At 43.8% G+C, this 22,163-nt stretch overlaps 1 protein-coding gene across 1 annotated transcript; it reads left to right on the top strand.

Moving 5' to 3' along the window:
- The first annotated feature begins 5,553 nt into the window (after nt 1-5,553).
- On the top strand, nt 5,554-14,551 carry LOC115611120 (FRAS1-related extracellular matrix protein 1-like). The gene is made up of 3 exons (XM_030493524.1): nt 5,554-5,831; nt 12,394-12,583; nt 13,970-14,551. The coding sequence occupies exons 1-3, from the start codon at nt 5,769-5,771 to the stop codon at nt 14,236-14,238; spliced, it is 522 nt and encodes a 173-aa protein (XP_030349384.1). The 5' UTR covers nt 5,554-5,768; the 3' UTR covers nt 14,239-14,551.
- Nucleotides 14,552-22,163: the final 7,612 nt, after the last annotated feature.

The raw sequence follows: 22,163 nt of genomic DNA, 5'->3' as shown, positions 1-22,163 counted from the left end.
ACCCCTTGGGAGGGGTCCGAGCTACAAGTCACTGCAAGGTGGGAGAGCACAGAAGAGGAATATCCAAGTCCTCTCCTGGGGAAAGCACCTCCTGTGGGTGCACTCTCCTCATCTATGGGAAAGAGCGGGGGGGGGGGCACATTCAGAGGCATAGCACCCAGTTTGGGTGCTGGCGTGGAGCTGTGTGTTGCAGGGATTTGCATGTGGCCTCGCCAGGCAGGTCCCACTGCAGGACTGGGCATTGGCATCACAGCAACAACAAGCATTTCTTTCAGTGGAAGCAGCATGGGCTTTCCGGGACACCAAACCTGTAGTATTTAAAGATCACAACCAATGACTTCAACTCCAGACAGTTGGGGTGTGCTTTTATTTGGAAATAATGTGATAGCCATGTTCTAAGTTTTTAGAGAAGCCAGGGTTTTAATTTTAATTTCTCCCTCTTTCCTGTAGGACTGGTGCTGCTGTACATGCATAATGACACAGAAAGCCTAGAGGATAGTTTTACCATGCAGCTGACAGATGGCAAGCGCACAGTCCAAGGGACACTTTACATCTACATCATGCCAGTCAACGATGAAATCCCTCATCTTTCCAGGTTAGCTATCTAAGTGACATTCAGTGCATAGAGACTTAGGAATAAAAAAAAGGAAAGAAATGGAAGCAACCCATCTCCTCACCAGCACCTCCAGCCCACCTGCAGTACAGAGGAGATCTTGCTTTCATTGCATGTGTTGTCCCTGAAAGTAGGCTGTGCATGCTGCTTCCTGGTGCAGGACCGTGACAAGCCACACAATACCATCCAGCAAAACCCATTCATGCAGAAATTGCTGGTTTGTGGTCTCCGAGGGGAGGCTTGTTTGTGCTGAAGTTAGTGGCAAAATTCTGGTTGTCTTCAATTAGGACAGAGTTGCTCCTTTTCACACTCTGCATCTCTCTCCCACTTCCTTTATTCCCTCCTGTATGTTTTCTCCATTCCCTTTAATCTATTTTTAACAGTGAATCTTGTTGGGAAGAACATGGTGTGGGCATTTTTTAATATTTAAGGTCTAAAGCCAGGTGAAGGCAGTGTTTAATGCTTGCATTCCTTTCAAGAGAGCCAGAGTGCCACCTCTGGGAGTAACACTTCAAACAAAGAAGAGGGAGCTACACGGAGAGTAATATTAATTAATTGTCTCTGTTCACGAGCAGTAAGGTCTTTCTGACATCCTTTTGCAAGAAAAAAGACTACCATAAGGTTTTTGAATGGCATGGCAGGTCTAAACCCTGTTATGAGCCTGCTTTTATTTATTGGTTTGAGGAACATGGGAAGAAACCTGGCCTGGTGGCATGTTGTGAGGCTGGGATGCGGGGATGTGGTTGAAATCACTTAATGACTCTAATATGTGTTTTGGCCTAATTAGGGTTTCTACTCTTAAGAATTCACAAGCTGCAAGGTAAAAGCCGGTGGACCTGCTGAATCCCTCCAGAAATACCAGATCCAGTCTAAAAAAAAGGAGATTAAAATACTGATTTTGCTTCTTGACTTATGTAGACCCTTTAAAAGATCTCCATGGGCCATAGGGGGAAGAGCATCAGTAAGGCTAATACTTGGGTACCCTCTTTACACGGCCACAGTAACAACATTTTCTTGACTCACTAAAGTAGTTTGTAGAGCTAAAACTAATTTCTATTCTCATCTCACAAGAACTTCTTGGACTTGAAGAGTAAAACTTCTGTCTCAGAGAAGAAAATCGATCCCAGACTTGTACCCAGGTCCAGCTCTTCCCACTAGCAGGGTTTGAATTCACATATTCAGAGCTCAAGAAACCTGTTTGATCACAAAATATTTGGAGAACTCCTTGTTTTGAAGATAACTACAAGCTTTGTTTTGAGGCATTAATCAGCGCACATATGAAATCCTATATTGTTGTGCCTGGGTGCCTGAGGCCCCTTTCCTGTCGTCCTTATTGCAGGGGAAAGCAGAAAAACCCAGTGTGGTGGCCCCTCTCTGGAAGGGAGCAGCAGCCTGTGGTGTGTGCAGGGGGGTATTGAAGCTCAAAACAGCTTTGGCTCCATTCCCAGACCATCATGTGTGTATTTTGAAAAATTTCATAGAAGTATAAACAAGAAGTTATAAATTGGACCATACAGTGTCCAGGCTTCCTACCAGTGTTTCCTCAGGAGCTCGTGGTGCAGAGCCATCAAGTCCCTTTGCTTGAGGGGAATGATGCCAGCCTGCCCCTTCCCTCTCCAGCCAGTTCCTCTCCTTGAAAGGCTCAGGTCTGCTACTGTGTCTTCTCCTTCATCCTACTCTTCTGTGCCTGTTCCCTTGGTCTGGCTTTCTTATGCTTCCCATCTTTCCTTACTTCCTCCCATCTCTTGCAATTTCCCTCTCGTTGTCTATCTGAGGACAGTTGTTGGTGCTATTTCTGTTTTCATGCACGTGAAGTGGCTTTGCTGGATCCGTATGTTCGCTCCTTCCTAGCGTGAGCAACCCCATGGAGACATCCCTTATTTAGGCTTCTAATTTCCATGTTATTTTCCAGTCTGTCAGAGGCAAGCTTCATATCTCAAATCCTGTTTATGCATTCCCAGTCCATGGAGCAAATTGAGCCCTTTTGTAAGGGAAGGAAATATGCCAGTATTACCATTTTCCATCAAGCCACAGAGCTGGGAGTGTGCTCTTCTTCTGCATAGAGCTGTGAATCCAACTCATAGTTTCATCCAAACCTGTGAGGCTGAAGGACAACATAAGAAGAAAATCACATGCATGTACATGGCAAAGTTTTCTGTCCCAGGCTGTGGGAGCAGATTTGTTGAAATGTTTTTAAAGAATTCTATCTGCTTGATGCTAAGAGGAGCCTGTTCATGCTTAATAAATGGGAGAAATTGCTCAAAAATACTTCCTCCATATGAAAGTGCGAGCCCTGTACTGCTGCCAAGAGACGTGAGACCTGTGGTGTCATGCCGAGTAAGTGCTGGTCACACGAATGAGAAAAGCTTAGGTACAGATCCTTCGCTACCACAGTTTTCCTCAAGATGTGAAAATATAGCAGGGAAAATACTAAGCAGCTTTCAGTCTTTCCAGCCAGATCTGCCTCTCTTGCACACGATCACGGGCCGTGTACCAAACGGTGTGAGAGAGACCAAAATAACAGCTTTAAACAGTCTGAGCTTCTTCTTCAACCACTTTGAAATCAGAAGTAACTAAGAAATAAGGAGCCTTGGGAGGAACTGCTGCTTGTTGCCCTGTGCTGGCTGCTTTACCAACACATCAATACTGTTCCTTCTGCAGGTCATGCAGAAAAGCCAATGGCTTTCTTGCAGCACATGTATGTATTTTAATTATCCTGACTCATTTTTGCTATCTTAGCTAATATATGCCCAGCCTCTCTCCTCAATACAGCAGCTTTTCCAACACCATCCTGGAGAAGTCTCTTGGTTCCTAGGCACTTCAACTTCCATCCTGAGAAGCAAGGGTGATGTTGGAGGTGTTGGATATAAATTGTGCTTTAAGTTTGGACAGGACAGTGTGTGAAGTGAGTAACCTCCATGCAACATGGACACACGCTGAGCTCAAGGAAGTCTGGCTCAAATCGTTAAATCCCCCTTGCTAAAAGGGCAGTGAGTGCTGCTGTTTGGTTTTTTTACCAGTGTCTCCCTTCCTGTATCTTTTTTTACTTTTTTTCTGCCTGGGAGTGTGGGTTTGGAAGCTGAAGCAGCTGAGAAAAGGCATTTTTAGTGCTGGATCAGACTCAGACACCAAGGATGCTCCAGGGTATGAGCTCGACCAAACTGTCCCCATGTGCCCAGTTCTGCAGGTGAAGGCAGCAGTAGCATTAGGGCTTTTATTTCTCCCTTCTCCTGAGGATGAATGAAATCTCCAGCCAGCTCCTGCAGCAGCAGACTTGTTCTGGAAATGGTTTAGTTCATGACTTGACTTGGCTGACAGGGTAAGCAGCAAGACTAAATGTAGGATTTTATTTGAAACTTTCTCCTGCGTTTAGGTGGCTCTGGTAGGTCCCTGCAGGATTTCCTTTTCAGTTTCTCCATAGCTTCTGCCCCTGTCCCACCTGGAGCTAACACAACAACACACCTAGGTAATGCCTGGGCAAGCCAGAAACATCACCCTGCAGCACCCCAACCCTGCCAGGGAATAACCTAGAGGAAAATCTTTGCCTCTTGAGCTCAGGCCCTAGAAACTACTTCTTGTTATGTGTGTCCCTCCACCATCCCTCTCTGTAATGACACATTTTAGCTCACTTTTATATTGGTTCGCTAAGCCACTGTGCTGTCTTCTTCCTTTTATAATTAAGCAACTCGAGAAATCCTTTGAGGTCAATAAATTCTGAGGAGGCTTACATAAAACAGAATATAAAGTGGAGAGCCCTGCCATCAGAAGCCAGTAAAAGTCAGCCTCTTTGCACGACACCTCTGCAAATGGCATTATGTCATTGCCTAATATTAGTAAGAAACAGTAAAATTATGGTTTTTGTTCAGAGCTATAAAAAGTAATGAGTCTCACATAACTTACTGAAGGGAAGGGGAGAGGAGAGAAGGGAGGAAGGCGACTGTAAAAGTGAACTTCCATTTTTTTGGGCATTCTGAGTGCATTAGGAAATCTAGCTCGTAATACCCAAATAGACTTTAATGTGTTCTGTCCCGTGGACCTAATTTATTTTGTTGTGCTTTGCTTGCCGGGAACACACACACAAAACCTTTCAGGAGTCAGGTGGTCTTGTTTTGGTAAATACAACAGAACAATCAGAAGCTGGAAAATATTATGGTGTGGCTGAGGATGGTGTTATTCATCCTTGGTCATGATATGTGCTGAGAGTGTCTCGGACACTGCAGATCCCAGCTCAACGAAGCCCATGGTATTATTCTCCATCTTCACAAACAGGGTGACATATTTCTGCAGCTAAATATTTACTTTTCACTGTAGGAATGTAAGTGCCCAAGCAACAGATCTGTGGAATCATTCATTTCGGAAGAGGAAGGAAGCGATCCTCTAAGGGAGGCTTTGTGCTACCAACCTGAATACGTAGGTTGTGTGGGAGTTAAATATGAGCTGTGAGGCTGGGGATGCAGCAGACCACTTCCCTGCTGTGAGCCAACACATTCATGAGCAATAATCTATAATAAGGACTGGGCTTTACATGGAGAGCCAAGCGCTGTAGGCAATGGCTGGTTGGCTTTTCATCCTGCTTGGTCCTAGTGAAGGCAGAAGCACATGGAAACAGGGTGGGAAACAGCCCCTGTAGACTGCACTCAGTTAATGCCAGTACTAAATCTCAGACTGGGGCAAGGAGGGGGGGAAATATTTTAGCAGTGATATTGTGCAACTAAAGGATAGGAAGGCTTTTTTTTTTTTCACACACCATAACTGTTCACTAATGCATGCATGAACTAACTGTCCTTTCTGTCAAGCTCCTTCATTAGTATTCTTTTTCTTTCTGTACTGGAGTTAGGCTGAAAGAGAGATTATACCGAAAGTTGGCTGGCTATCAGTTGGTCCAATTTTATGTGTTTTGAAATGTGTGCTTTTTATAGGGCTAAAAACTGGTCCAGAGCCTCTATGTAAGCAGCAGCTACTAGGGCTGGTGGCTGTTAGTTCTCTCTTTGGATCCCCAACTGATTCTTGTCTTGGGATATTCATCCCAAATATGTGCAAGTCCCTCAAACACCACCGAGCTTTTCTGGAGCTCATCAGCGCTGATGAGTGGGGAACAGCACAAGAGCCATCAGCGACAGCTAGCGTCAAGATGCGAAATAATCAATATTAATGCATGGAAACGCATATCCAAAAAGCCAACAGATACGGTGACAGCCCTAGAAGGTGCTTCAGCATGGTGAGTTATAAGTGGTTGTGGGTTGGGAAAGATGCAGTTATTAATGTGCTAAGCAATGTCTAGCCCACTTCTGTTCCTCCATGCTCTAGTGACACCAAGCTCTTGTTCTCCTTGGGGTACTGCAGTCCTACTCCCCCTGCGTGTGTCTCAAGTGTATTTTCTCTCTATATGTATTTTCAAGAGATCACTACTATTTTTTAACTTGCATTCATGATACCTCCTTGTTTTTCTTACCTTTCTGTGGGTGGCAAACAGAAGTGGTCAATAAAGGGTGACTTGCTTAGGGCCATCAGAGCTGCTCTTGCCTTTTTCTCTTTCCTTTCTGAAATTTTATCTAAGAAGTGAAAATTTCTGTGTTTACCCCGAATAGCAAGGTATGCAGCCACATAGCAGGTGTATGTGGGACAAGCACCTCTGATACGAGCAGCCCTGCGGAGAAGGAACTGGGGGTGTTGGTCAGTGAGAAACTGAACATAACCCAGCAGTGTGCGCTCGCAGCCCAGAAAACAACTATGTCCTGGGCTGCATCCCCAGCAGTATGAGCAGCAGGTTGAGGGAGATGATCCTGCCCCTCTATTCTGCTCTGGTGAGACCTCACTTGGAGCACTGTGTGCTGTTCTGGTGTCCTCAACGTAAAAAGAACATGGAGCTGTTGGAGCAAGTCTGGAGGAGGCCATTAGAATAATCAGGGGCTGGAGCACCTCCTGTATGAAGACAGGCTGAGAAAGTTGGAGCTGTTCAGCCTAGAGAAGAGAAACTGTGTGGAGACCTCATAGCAGCCTTCCAGTATCTGAAGGTGGCTACAAGGATGTTTCATCACGGACTGTAGTGATAGAACAAGGGGTAATGGGTTCAAACTTAAACAGGGGAGAGTTAGGTTAGATATAAGGAAGAAAGTCTTTACCGTGAAGGTGATGAGGTCCTGGCACAGGTTGCCCAGAGAAGCTGTGGCTGCCCCATCCCTGGCAGTGTTCAAGACCAGGTTGGACAGGGCTTGGGGCAACCTAGTCTGGTATGAGGTGTCCCTGCCCAAAGCAGAGGGAGTGGAACTAGAGATGTTCTTAAGGTCCTTTCCAACCCAAACCATTCTATGATTCTATAATGCTACCAAAGGCTGCCAACCCTCCAGAAACCCCGCATGGGCCACAGCGTACGTATGGTGCATGGCTTTATAGCCCACATGTCGCCAATCTCAGGCTTTCTGGAGCGAGCGGGTGCTGCACAGTTGCTCTCCACATGTGCCGCAGGTTTGGCACATCTCCAAAGTGTTGGACCTGCTCGTACGTGCTGCTCTGAACGCACCCGCTGCAGACAGCTGGGAAGCCCCCGCCAGCCAGATGGTCGAAAAGCTCCCTGCACCTGAATCCTTAAAAAGCATTTGTTCTCCCAAAAAAAATCATTTGCTCTCCAAAAAGGGTTTAGCTGAGACGTAGGCAGCTCTAGCTCTGGCGGGGGGCTGGTGCGTTGGAACCGCACGGCATCCCTTTGCCTGTCCCTTACAAACGTTACCGTGTCACCTGGGGTGTGAAGCTGCTGCTTGTGGTGTCTAGACTTGTGATTACTGAAAATTAATTAAACTGAAGGAAATTAGGCTGGAAGGGGAGTAGGCTCCTGGGAGGGGAAAATGGAAAAGAAAATAGGATACTGGTGTTAACCCCTTCCAGCTACTGACAGAGGAAGGGCTCTTAAATGCTCTCAGGGCCACTCAGATTCATGTACATAGTGAGTCGGTGTGATTTCAGGAGCTCTGCTCCTTTCATGCTCAGACCCTGTGCAGGCAGTGTCCATGGCCCAGGCGTGATGAGCACATCAGAAATGGGTAGCCCATTCTCCCTCCACTCATGTCATTTAAATTGGTGGCTTTATTGCTAGCCAGACCTGAAATAACTTGCAGATCAGCAGTGGGTTTGAAATGAGCTGGTCTGACTGTGGGTAAGGTCAGGGGAACAGAGGTGCTTGGATGTAATCTGATGATAAATCAGTGCTTTATGGGGTCAGGACAAGAAGCTGGAGGGGCAGCAAAGGGAGGTGGTTGTTGTTGAACAGGTCTCCTCTTGCTTTTGCATAGCCTCTTACCTGCTCTTCTGCCTCTTAAAGTCTCTCTTATATAGCTTTTCAGCATGGTATTTGAGTGCTTTGTGCCTTCCCCTTGGCATACAGCCACCGTCTGGCTAGCGAGCAAGTACAAACTGTAACACCTGGGTGTCAGCTATGAACATTAGGGTGTGCTACAATGGACCCATCTGTAGTACTTGGCACATGCTGGGGATTTTTATGTGTGGTTGGCTGAAAAGCAGGATCAGAGAGACAGAGAGAAGGGAGAGCAAGGGAAGAGGGCTCCGCTGGGCACACAGAGAACATCATTTTGGCAAAGGTGCCAGTAGGTTTCCATGGGCTTGTCTGCTTCTTCGCTCAGCTCATGCATTCAATAAAAATATCCAGGTTGTTTCTAAGAAAAGCAGGAGTAGATTTCCCCAAAGAGCAAGCTTAGAAGCCTCATTCTTTGTCTCTGGAGAACAAATCTAACACTATAACTAGATTTAAGAAGAATACCTTTAATAGTAATAGATAAAATAAAAACCTCATTTAATAATAACTAGTTTTATTGTTCTCCCACCTGAACCAGGTCCTGTTGACTGACCCCCTGAGCACCACAGGGTTTCTGGCTGGATTTGGAGGGGGGAGCGCTCTGGCTTTCAGGCTGTGGCAGCTTTGACAGTGTTGTGGCCTGGAATAAATTTCAGCCAGGAGGGTATGGGCAAGGGCTGCCTTCGGTATTTCCACACTGATATCTTGAGCCTAAAGAGTTGTGATAGTTTCCAGTTTTATTCCATGGATGGAAAAAAAATGTCCCCATCTGAAAATGTCTATGGATCTGTGAGAAACCCCAGCAAAGCTAGGGAGTGAGTTTACAGCAGTAAACGGAGCTGTGGCTTATTGCATCGGGTTCACCTAAGTGAAAACTGCAGCGCACTGAAAGGAAAGGAAACGTTTCCCCCCCACCTCCTTTATGTGGCACTGATGTGTTTTAAAATGCATGGGCAAAGTTTGTAGTTTATTTCCTCCAAAGGGGCCAAGTCCTCCTGGCATTCTTATGAACAAGCTCATTAGAATAAAATCCATTATGCGCATAACTAATGACACAAATTTACAAATCTGTTGACAATTATGACCATATCCCTCATCGCATTTGCTTGTAGCTCACTGAAATGACCAGGTGAAGGAGTTCCATCCAGAAGTTTTACAGCTCATGAGCTCCGAGTGCAGCCATGTGAGATTATTTCCCAACAGGATTACAAAGCTGTCATTAGGCAGGGCAGCTCGGGAGGACCAGGGCACGAGACCGTAAACTGTCCTCGGGAGATCTGAAGTCATTTTGAAGGCAGGGCAAGATATTCCTGGCTGCAGAGACCATTTTATTTCACCTTATTTATTTATTTTAGCTGGGGGTGGAAACACACGCGCATGCACACAAACGAGGGCTGTTCCAAGCAGTGCCTGGCGTCCTCTGGAAATGAATAGAAATCAAATTGAGACGCTGGTGTCCTCCGAGTGTTAAATATTTCCAAGTTCTTGCCAGGCGGGTGTAATTTATTGAATGTAGGTTTTGTGAAATAGTGCTCCTGTCAGGGGGAGATTGGCACCAGAGAAATGAAGGCGGCTAATTCTCAGGGGGTCCTCCCTGGCAAAAACCCTCTATTGAGTCCTCATGCTACTTGTGCTCATAACTGCCGAAAAACCAGGAGTGCCATCTGCAAACTGTGATTCATAAACACTCTGTCAGTCTGCCATCTACCCTGACATCATAAAATAACAAGAAGCAGCATTGTAATAAAGAGAGGAGGTTTGCAGTCGACCAATTAAATGCATCTAATTTATTTCTGTTACAGCTGAGGCTTTATTTATTAGTAAACAGCTGCATTTGTTACACTTTTTCTCCCCCCCCCCCCTTTTTTTTTCTCTCTTTACTAGGAGTGTGCCAACTGGCACTTTTGATAATCCATTAATCCTAAATAATCATCTGGGTACTTCATGGTTGGTAGGAATAAAAAAAAAAAAAGGAAAAAAAGGTTATTAAAACTTAAAATGTAACCTTGCAAGGAGGCTGGAGAGTGCTTCTCCGCCATGGGTTTTGCATGAGTTATGGTGAGCTTAAGTCTGCAGGCCAAGTCCTATGCTCAATTTACACCTGCGAGTAACCAGCGTGACAGCCAGCTGAAAGGGCTATAAATCCCGGAGCAGGATCTGGCCCTGTGGATATTTTATTTTAGGACAGCCTATTTGTGGTACAAGAGGAGCATTTTGCATGTTTGGTTTTACTTGCCTCCTCCTTTCTCAGCATTAACTTGATTCTCAGCAAAGCTAAAAATCTGCTAATTGGTTGTCAAAGTCTAATTAGCTGATATTAGGAAAAAAAAAAAGAGATAAGTTTGCCTTTTATAATTGGAGCTGACCCCCCCCTTCCCTTCCCCTCCCCTTGCACCCCCTGGTGTGTGTTAATTGAGCTCCAGGACTTTTCAGTGTATTTTAATGCTCTCTCCTTTTCAGTGCCCTGGAAAGCTTTGCAGTTAATGAGACAATAATATGTACAATCAAGTAAAAATGTAGTAAAAAACCCTAGGCGAAGCCGTATGGAATTGGGATGGTGTGAAGGTGTGCAGATGTGTGGAGGGAGGGAGCAGTTCACCAGCCTCCCTAAAGCAGCCTCATATGGTAAATAACATCCTGTAATTTTTAATTTACCTTCCTGGGCATTTCCTTACCCTTAAAAAGTGGAATGTTAATTTGCTTGAGGATGTATTTTAGCAGTTAAGGGAAGAAGGCCATACTATGTGCAGGAGTCGAATGTGATGAGGATTCTCAAGAGGCCAAACTAGCCAAAACATTGGTCTCCGTTATATTTTATTCTCTCTGCATGTGTGTATACACATACAAGTACAAAAAATTCCCCCTGTATCTAGAAACCAAGCCCACCTTGCAGTGTATATGGACTCTCACCTTCATCCTCTCCTGTTCCATTCTTTCTACGGGACCCCAGTACCTCTCAGTGGTGAGTTACACACTGTAGAGAACTTCTGTCCCGTACTCCTTGTTTTGGTATCTTAATTTTCAAGCCTCTTTATTGCTATATATTAAAGAAAACAATGTTTAAAAGCAGTGATCACAGGTGGGTGCTCTATATATGGGTGCTCTTTTTCAATATATGTAATGTTGAATTTACTTACTCAGTCATGTTTTCCTCTTTCTCCTCCTCCCATCTTCCTCCTCCACACCTGCTTTCAATCAGTCCCCTCTGCCCTGCCTGTCATCCTCTCCTCTCTGCTGCTTTTACCACAAACCCACTAACGTTATATTTCAAGTCAAACTTTCAAGCCCACGACATTTAATCAAGTGAATCAAAAAACCCGAGTGGCTTCGCCAGCCTCACCAGGCAAGGAGCCGACATGGCCCCAAAGAGCACGCGGGGGATGCTGGCGACCGCTTGAGATGCTGAGGTGCAGCCAGTCGCAGGGTTTCACCCATCCTAGCAGTTGGAGTCTGTTTTTGACTTTAAATCTCAAAGTGTGGTTTGGTGAGTATTTTTCTCTAGAATCTAAAAAAAAAAGAGAACATATTAAGGCCAAATGTTGCTGCTAGATGGACAACTTCAGATGTACGTGTCTTCTTGTTGTACATTGCATCCGCTCAGCAAACTACACTATGTGGTCAGCATTGTGCTGACCACAATGGGTATCAGACTGAAAGAAAGAAACAAAGTAGTGAGCCAGGCTACCTAGAAGACCAGATGCGTATTTATTTATCCTTTTGACAATGGTATAAACCTGGAGACTTTTTAGGTAGGTTATTTTAAAAAATACCTGCTTCATGGTCACCAGACTGTGCTGTTTGATGGCTGACATCCCAATTCTGCAATGTACTCAGATCAGTGTGGGGTGGAAAGCTTCATCCTTGGGCTCATAATCAATGACATAAGGAACCTGATTTTTCCCCCCAGTGTTAAGCAATGGGAGCAGGTAACCTGCTGCTCAAAGAAGTAATCAGGAGAGTCTTCTCCACTGTCATGGGTCTCGAGGCAATTTCCTATCGCTGCATCTCTCTACAGATAAGATGGGGTTAGCAAAGGTTGGGCTCTGGTTCTTGAAAGGCTGTTGGTGATTTAAAGTTTGGCAGACTCAGATGTCGTTAATGGGACAGTGCAGCAGGGTGGCAGACAATAACGGAAAGCTTTTCCAAAAGGGACAGCCTAGGTGACCATCACTGTTCCCTGCTAAGCATCTGAAAAATGGGAGTATCAAAAGTCTTCCAAGCCATTATGGGAAACTGGGCTCTTTTTTCCACATAAGCAAAAATTGCACTTGCCTGTTTTGTTGTTGCCTCTTTATTTTATTTTATTTGTTTGGATTTCTTGTAAAGAAAATGAGTCAACATGAGCACTGCGTCTGCTTAATCAGCTTGGGCTTGACTGTGGGCTTCAGTAAACCTTAAGCAAATTGTAAAGCAGGTTCATGTCCTGCATCCTTGGTTGCTTCCTACATCATTGTCCCATGTTTTGCCTTTCTAGGTCCTCTCTCCTCTGTGCTCCTCCTTGATCTCAAATCACTTTTGGAAACAATCTGAAAACCAGTCCCTGTTCACTGAGACCTCACACAAATTTAGTCTCCTTCAAAGATGCAATCAAAAAGTAAGAAGCACCCAATTTCTTCTCCAACATAGCACAAACGGTTTGTCTGATGCCAGATGCTCCAAGACTGGTGAGTTTTGATAATGTTCATTGTGCTGGGAAAGGGGCTGGTTATTTTCCTTTTCGATGATTTTTCTCAAACGCAATTAAAATTTTTGCTATAACTAATTGTATTTATGTTTTTAATGACTGCAATTCCTTAGACGAATTTCCTCAGATAATAGTTTTTGAATGCATCAAGTCTCACTGACAGTTTCTGTTTGCCATGCTAGCTGCACTGAAGAAATGGTGTTAAAAGAGTTAATAGCAAAGGTGAGCCATCAAATGGGGTGAAAAGCATGGAAATTGGTGCAGATTTTGTTGTGGGAATAAATTTTAAAAACCCCAAGCCCTGACAACCACTATTCTCAGATGTTGCTGGCAGCCTTCTCCATTTAATAGGAACCTGTTGTTTCTGAAAGTCAGTTGGCAACATAATAATGCAGCAAGAAACAGAAAAAAAGCTCCTGCAGAGTCCGGGCTAGAAATGCCACTATTGTATATCGTCATCAGCAGGTTGACTGGCAGCAACAGAAGCTGATTGACATTATTCTCTTGCTTTTGCAACATCCTCAGGTAAAATCTGGTCTCTGCTTCTGCCTTCTCTGCTTCAGGTCAACTGTTGTGCTGCCACCCTGACTCAGATAGGTTTTTAAGAAAAAGGAGGGTTATGATAGAAAAGGATGGAGTGGGTATGAGTAAATCTCATTGCTACTCCTCTTCTGAGAAGAGCAGTTGTTCAACTTTACAGCAGCCTCAATTTTCCAGGGCTAATCCTTTGTAGATGTGAAAACTGCCCTGGCCCTTGGGTGATACGGTGGAGCTCTTCATAAATAAATCTGATGGAGCCAGAAACTCTGTTGCTGAGGTTACAGTATCACTATCGGCTTAAAACACAGAGTTTGCGCTTAATGCTTAGTTCATTAACGTGTTCTGTTCATTGGCTCATTTGGATCTATTAACATAATTGTTCTTTCTAAACAACTGGGTCATTCTCTCTCCCCAAACAGAAAATCAAAGCTGGCTTCAGTATTTTGGACAAATCATGCAGGCAGATAAATACACATGCTCCTCTATAAACTCATCCGGGCTGAGATTAGACAAAAATGTTGTAATTCCACTTAGTATCAGCCTTAAAGTGAGAGTCATTGTGGGGCATATTGGAAAACAAACGAGATACCTCTGCAGCTTTTTCTGTTGTAAATATCCTGCCTCCCTCTGAAACCTAAAGCAAAAATATTTTCCCAAGCTATTTTGATAAAATCCATCTCCTGCCTCTGAACTGAAGAGCTGACTTTTATCCTGTTCTCTCCTTCCGGTCTGGGATGTAACAAGGACTATTACATTAATAAGGAATATCCCCTCTTTAATTTCCATCCTGCTTGTTTCCACTTTCACTCATTTAATTTTTTTTTAGGTGACATTGTTCTACTCGCCAAACCTGTAACTTTAACAGAGGGTGACAGGGTGACCTTGACGACAGATGTTCCTGTGGCAACAGATGGCACTAGCAAACCCGAGAAGCTGCTGTATGCCGTCTCCCTGCCACCTGTGCATGGTCAGATTGAGCACATCAATTATCCCGGCGTGCCCATTTCCAGTTACAGCCAGTTGGATGTGGTGGCCCAGAAGGTCTCCGACGTCCACGACAATAGCCATGGGGCTGGTAAGGAGTCGGTCAGGTGAGAAGACCTCCCCTTTGTACACCAATGTGCTGAAGAGCCCTCAACCAGCAAAGGGTTAAGTTTGGTTCTCTTTCTCCCTGTACCAGTCACTGTAAGATTTAATGACTGATATGGTTGTGAAGAGACTGCTGCAAATGGTATCATGATGTAATTTTATCATTATGGCAATTACATATTTTATTAACTGTAATAGTGAAGTTGTAAGGCAATAGGAGCCTTGCAGGCTTAATATTGGGGTGTACCCAGGTAGGCTTCCGTGGTCAATTAGCAAGTGAAATCCAATTATTTTGGTACAATAAAGAGTTTACCACTTTTGTCAAGGTTGCCAGCAGTGGAAAAAGGGAAGACAAAAATTCCCCATCTGCGACTGCTGTTGCTTTCTGGGCAGTTCATTCTCCTGAAGGGGGGAAAAAAATTATTATCGTAACATTGTCTGAAATGATCAGGAGAACTTAATCCAGATGGTGGTGTCATTTCTAAGAAAAAGCATATGTTGGCCATTATGATACTTAAATATAATGGTTTTACATTCCTCTAGTGGGCACAAAAGGCACACAACAGAGTTGGCGGGGTTTTTCAATCTTCTGAATGGTGGCAGTGGTGGTGGAGTGGTGGGAGATTTTATCTTCCAAATGGTGTTTTTCCCAGAAGATACAGCAAATTCAATTGAGGAGAGCCTGCTGTAAAAGCCATGCTCCTGCAAAATGTAAATTTGCGCCTTCCTCTAACCAGTAACAGTGGAGACATTAAATTTACTGCCCCCTTCAGATTATCATCATTTTTTATATATTCTTCTGGCTTTTTCCTTTTTTTCTCGTTTCTTTGCTTTAACATGTTTTTCTTTCTGATTTGCTTTAAAAGTTATTTACGCTCCCTTTGCAGCAAAGTGGGCACTATAACTAATTTTATTCTTACCATGATTAACTATGAATAATTTCCGAAGAAATGAGTCAAATTAACAAGGGGAAGAAGGAATCCATAAATCAGGAAAGCAGCTTATTTCTAAGTGGGGTTAAAACCACCATTAAATAAATCACAGACTCTAAATGATGACCCACTTGGATATGAGGAAGGGGGAAATGTCCATTTAAATTGTTAAAAGGAAAGTGTGGGCCAGCATCAGTGCCCCCTGTGTGCTGTGCAAGGAGAGGGGCACAGGAGAGGGAAGAAGCTTTGGGGAAGGACCCTGGGACAAGGCAGAGAGGAGAGAGGTGATTTTCCTGGTTGGTACAAGCCAGCTGCGGGGCAACAGCCAAGCAGGGGTCAGAAAAGCTCTGGCTTTTGGACATGAAGGCAGAAATGTTGTTTAATAGCACCTTCTGCCTCCATCCCTGATCTGAGCAGGAGCTCAGGAATGTAGGGGCTGACCTGACCTCGCGAGAAATACTTGAAATGTTTTCACTCTGCCTTGATATTTCATTCTTTTTCATTGGCTTTCATAGAGTTAGTCACAATTTTAGGCCCACCATGCTTCTTCACTATTTACATTCTATCCTTTTAATCTTGCATTAAGGATCATACTTTGCCTGATGGCACGCTGAGTGCGGTAATGTTACAGGGCTAGATTTTCATTTCTCTTGCTCATTGAGACTTATAAATCTAATTTTTACACAGGGAATGCCATCACTTTTGCAGGAGAGTGGCTCATCCATCTTCATGCGAGAATGTAAAGACATCTTTAAACTGCAGGAAAATTAGGCAGACTTTCCTCCTCAAGTTTTCTGTGGAAAGAAGAGGTCAAAATGCTTGTTCTTTAGGTAATAGAGGGGAAAAAAAAAAAAAAAAAGGGAAGGGAGAAGCAATTCTACTTCAAACCTCCCATTTTGCAATTCTTTTTATGATCTTTCCTCCCCCTTGAACACGTGTATGAAATGGCACCAGCTCCCTGCTCTCTGGGAAGGGGTACCTATTACCTTGCCTTATGGGCCAAAGATTTTCAGCTGGTTTAAATCAGTGTATCTCCATTTGCTGAAATGATGCTGTAGCCATTTAAACTGTGGCTTATAAAATTAGTTCATAAAGTTGCTGAGAGGGTCTCTTTCCTAATGTACTTTGTAGCCGTTGGAGCTCACCTCAGTTTTTGTGGAACTGAGGAGTATCCCATGGAGTCAAGGTGATGTGGTGTCTCAGGGTTTGTCCTTCCTCTGTTTTGCCCACCTGGCTGCTGTGGGCAGGATCTGGTGCTGGTCTTTTGGCAAAGGCATGCAGGAGATTAGAGACCCATGAGGCACAACAGCCACTGCCTGCCCACAACACCCCTAAATGTTGGTGAGAGCATTTCAAGGAATGAAAGTGACGTGATGAAGCCTCATGCCTTCATCCTTCCTGCTGAGCTGTCACTGAACCAGGGGAAGCTGTCCTCCGTGGTGACCTCAGCAGGCGAATCATGCTTATATAGTGCTTCTGCACTGGGTTTTGATCTTGATCTTGCTCTTTAATAATAAATGCTGCTGAACAGTGTAGTGCTTATGGAGCAACCAAGAATGAAGCCTGCTTTTTCCTAAGCGCTGTATAAACACAGCCAGGACAGGTCAACTTGTGTGAGAAGGACTGGACCCACATGGTGGCCATAGAACTCGTCTCAGTTTCCTGCTGCTTGTGGGGGACAGAGAGATGGGGGACATTGAGGATGGACAGAGAGCAGAGGAGCAGCAGTGGGGCCAATGTGGGGTGAGCTGGAGGTCCAAGGAAGGGACTGCAAAGGGCAGAACTGGAATGGATGAGCCAGTTGTCCCTGCAGGTGTCATGTCTACCTCCCTTCTCTTCACATTTCCTTCCAAAGAGTATTTATGGGCTAGTATGGGACTGCCAAGCCCAAGGACATCAGTGGCCAAGTTGTCTCTGAGGAACATGCAACCTTAGCCACTCTCAAATATGAGGGAGACGCCAGTGAAAGGGAAGGTGTAGGAGGATACTGAAGGAGAGGGCACCTGCTGCCTGTGTCCACCATGGGGATGTGAAGTGGGTCCAGCAGCTCTGCTGGGGTTGAGGGAGAGAGATGGGAGACTTGTCTTTCAGACATGAAAGAGTTAAAACACAGGGATTTAAAAAAAAAGAAATCCTTAAAAAAACCCAACCCTCACACACACACACACTCTCACACACTCGCACAAAACCCTGCACCCTAAATTAATTTCTGCTGGTAATCTATATCGGGTTAAATAACGCCTCATTATTCTGCAACACAGCTGAGGCTTCTCAAAATGTTTATCTTGTTTTGTAACTGGTACCTTCTGGCATATTCCAGTGCCAACTCTCCTAGCTCTTGCTATATTTCATTCTCACTATTTTTGGAATGGAGCTGCTGGTTCCAGGTGATTTAATAAATTGCTTTTTTTTGTGTTCCTTTTAACTTACCCATCTGCTCAACACATGCGTAACTTGCAATCTGTCGGCAGTTTGCAGAAAGACAAACTGTCAGAGCTGCATGCATTTGACAACTTTGTTCCCAATTAGATTAGTGGTAATTTTAACAGATTTCAGGGCAATCGAAAAAAGGGATGACATGTTATTAAAGCATCAATTTTGACAGACCCAAGCACATACAATTTCAGTGTAAATTATTTTAAATGCTTTAATTAAAGCTATGAAAGATTTACCCTTTTAAGCGGTAAGTGATTGCAAGACAAATATAAAGGGAAAGTGGATAACAGAGTTTCCTAAATGGTTTATGCTGCGCATGGCAGTCCACAAGTCACCACCACCATAATCTATGACTGTAATGTTGGAGGCATAGTTAATTATTCATAGCCTCATCTCTGGAGCAGACGTGATTAAGAACATGAGGAGCATTCAGAAATCTAAGCAGTACCTATGAAAACCGGAGTTCAAGCCCCTCTTAGATCAGATGCTGTTGGGAAACAGTTTAGAGGTATCTCACATGGTGGATCTTTTTATAAATACACTTTCATTTTTGCTCCAGTTCTGCTCTGGTTTAGATGGCTGAAGCCCAGTGGTCAGGGTGATTGCAGATTTAGAGCAATTGGGGATTTTCTATACTTGAAGACACTTACAGGTTGTGCAAGTCCTGTAAACAAAAGAAAGAGTCAAAAATACAACATTTATTATTTAAATAGAATACAGCACTCTAAATTTGCCACTCCGGGAGCACTCTGCCACATGTGTAGCCCATTTAACCATTTAAAGGATGTTGTGAATTATGGCCCCCTTCCAGCAACCTTCATTCAGGGCAAGGCTGACCCTGGCTTCGTAGTGAGAGGGCTGGGGCTTGGCTCCTCCTACCCAGCCCTTGGGACCCAGCTGGAGGACCATCGGCCTCCCTGCAGTCACACCTTCATCCTACATGCAAATGTTGGTCTGAGTTGGAGCCGAAACCTTCCAGGACATCGCTCCAAGGGGTTTGTTTATTTTCTGTGTGGCTGGCTGTGCAGTACAGAGCTGTCTCATTTTCAGGTTGTTAAATGTGCATATTGCTTTAGCGCATAAACTATTGGTCCCACAACCTGCACTGAAAGTTTATTTCCTTTTTAATTCAGGGATTGCAAGGCTTCCTGATGCTATTTAGAGTGAAAAGCAACAAGCACACTGTTCCCACCCTCCCCTGTTGCTTAAAACCAAGCTTGCATGCATCTGTTTTGATTTTTTTCACTTGTTTCCTATGAGGATGGGCATGGCTTGTTACAATTTTCGGAAAAGCTTAAAATTTTTTCTTAGGGAGGTTGCTAACCCAAAGCATTGCAGTGCCAAAATGCAATTCCAGCAAGCACTGCAGGAAGCTGGTCAGATCCTACCATCTCTTGCCCTTTCTAGCTGCTTGACTGCTAGAATATGCAGTGATTTGTAACTGGCACAACAAGTCCACCAAATAAGATGAAATCCTCATGGAAGTGCCTCACCACTTTTGGGACTGGTTTTTGATTTGTATGCAAACACTGTTCTCTGCTTTGTAGGTCTGAGAACCAGACTTTAAAGGGTTTCACAGCTGGGACAGCTCCTAAATCATCTCAAATCCCTTCTTCTAGTGCTCTTCTTGGCTGGTGTGCATCAGTGAGGCTCCATTTAATCAATCAACCTACTCAAATGTGCACTGGTTTAAGATCCACCTTATTGCATGTCGGTCAATAAGCACTGGTGTCTTGGGATGTCTGACTTTTCCGTGAAAAATCACCTTCCTTCTTAAAAAGTGAAGGAGACCATGCATCAGAGATGAGAGTTTAAATACAAGATTCTCCTTGTGAGCCCCCAAATTGATGATGTTAGAAGGCCAGAAAGCATGGTTGTTGCATTACCCAGCATGGTGGGTAACGGGCAAGCAGATGAACATGGGCAACTGGAGCAGATAATGTCAATGCTGATATCAGGCCACTCATGCTCACATATATCAAAATGCCTGCATGGTGGACAACGACATGGGAATCCTGCCGAGAGGAATCCTGTGCAGGTAGCCCTGCACAGCCTCTCAAAAGGCCTTTTGTGTATATTTTCTCCTCACCGTGGTATAGCCATTTGTATTTAGTCCTGTTCTATGTCAGGACCAATTTAATAGGGTGAAAATATTCCGCTGGCACAAGGAGGTGCTCAGAAGTTTGGAAATGTTTATTTCATTGGTATGAAGTCAATCATGGTTTTCTTGTCAACAGACCAAGAAAGGAGCCAGTAGGACCTGTAATGCAGGTGAGTCACTAGCTCTTCTGCAGCGGTCTTCTGATGCACCACCGAAGAGTATTGAATGACAAAAATGTAATGTAAAGGCTAAGACTTAGCATGAAAAAGGTTGGAGAAAGCAATCTCTTGAATCTTATGGTCTTTTCCTTGCTTATTAGCGCTTTCCCTTCTGAAGGAGCTCTAATTGTTTAGTTCAAAATACGATACAGTGGAGATACTAGAGGTCTTATCTTCGACAGGGGCTCAAAAACTTGAAGTCTGAAAAATCTTTCCATTTTTAGTAAACTTATCTAAAGATTGTAGGTCCATTAGAGTTTCTGAGATCAAATCACTGGTGAAGGTAGTCCCCATAAACTAAAGAGACCTAAAATTGCATATTTAATCAAGTCACATACAAAGCAAAGCAAAAAACCCTGCTTGCATACATATTGAGCTTTGCTGCCTAATCTATTTTATAATGTTTTGCAATTAACAGGCCAATGTTCATCAGCTGATAAATAATTAACAGCTGTTGTTGTTTCTAGGGCATGACGTAAAAGGCTTACATAGGACAAAAACTAGCTTGAGTTGTTTGCCAAAACTCCGACCAAACATACATTTGCAGCTCACAAAAACAAATTTCTCTGAAGACTTGCACTTCTTGGTATCTCCAGGGGAGTCCTCTCTCCAAGTCTGCCAAACTTATTAGAAATATTCACCTGCTTTTTGTCAGCCAGGTATTAGAAGTCTAAAATAAAGGCTTTACTTTTCACTGGCATTATTCAGACAAATCAAGAAGTTGAGTGTAAACACAGAGTTTTCTTATGATTCACCTACAGCTCTGACATTACACACAGGATTGTTTGATCTTTGCTCAAAATCCCCAAATCTATGAGAAAAGAGGTTTGAATTTGGTGAGGTGCAACCACCTCGAATGATTTTAAATAAATGTGGTGGTCTAATTGTTCTTCGTCTGAAATAACTAAAATTTTACTTGCTGTAAACTCTGGTTACGAACAGGAGATGCAGAAAACAGATCATTTGGGAACACCCTTTGAATGCATCTTGCTAAATGTCTCAGCAGCTTGTAACTCTTTTATTTGCTTACTTGAATCTGTTTCAGGTGAGGGTCTGCATGAGCCATGAATGCCAACATGAGGAATACCTGCAACCAAATTTACACCGGAGAAGAGCTCAATGGCTTCCTCCAAAGCTTTTCTGATTTATTTTTTTTTACACTACCTATGCCTCAAGCAATTACAAGCGCTTGTGGCTGAGGGAAGGGGATGACTCCTGTTTACAGCATGCACGATCATCTATGATGAAGCAAGTTCATACCATGCTCATGCAGAAGTGCAGTTTACCACATAGACAAGCTTTACTTGTGTTGTAAAGGCTTCTACTGCACCAGAGGAGCATGTTTCTTGACCATGGATTTATCCAATGGTTTCACACAATTTGTCAGATATCTCAGCTTCAGGCACATATCATGCTTCAGGAGCATGAGAAAGAAAAAGGTCAAAAACTTGAACATGTCTCCAAATTGAAATTATGAAGATACTGTAGACAGTTGAGGATAGATATGATGTATTTATGTCAGTGAATGTCACTGAAGAGATTTTCTGTAACATTTTGTACTATCTGGAGTTTTCCAAGTGTTGCAGGCTTCATGCCCAGGTATATTGTTTGCTGTAATACAGCCAAGTGACCAAGGTGTGAAAAACTAAGGCCAGGTCAGTATCTGCCAGGATGGGAGGCAGTCTCCCAGCCAACTGGGGATGCTTGGAAGTGCTAATTGCTGCTATGAGAGAGCTGAATGTACTTGTGGATTCTTCTCGTATTCTTTTTTTTTAATAGGAGTTCAATCGTGAATGTGTGGTTTAACGACAAACTCTTCAAATTCTCTCTTCTGCATACTGACATCTGTCTCACTTGGGTTCAACTTCACCTACCTGTTGTGTGTATCTCAGGTTATCTTGATTCACTATTAGTATCTCATCCCGGTATTGGCATGATTGTGTGTGGTAGAAAATAGACATTTTTGTTTTGTGTGCCTTGCCAGCACTGAAACTACCTACCCTCAACTATGTATAAATAAGAGCTTGTATATAAATAAGAGTTGTGTATAAAGAGCTGAAGATATGTCTTGGTTGATTTGATACCCCAAGGTAAAGATACAGGCTTTAATTTTGCTCACATGTTGCTTCTTGCAGGTGAGATGGCAGTGCCCAGTGTAAGTGGTCTTCTACAAAACCAGGGCCTGGAAGGATGAGAGTGGATCATCTTCCTCTCCATTGGAGGGAGGGGACCTTGGGTTGTTGG

The sequence above is a fragment of the Strigops habroptila genome, chromosome 8 (genome assembly GCF_004027225.2).
Source record: "Strigops habroptila isolate Jane chromosome 8, bStrHab1.2.pri, whole genome shotgun sequence".
NCBI lineage: Eukaryota > Metazoa > Chordata > Aves > Psittaciformes > Psittacidae > Strigops > Strigops habroptila.
The sequence above is the reverse complement of the archived record's forward strand: the minus strand, read 5'-3'. Positions and strand labels throughout refer to the sequence as shown.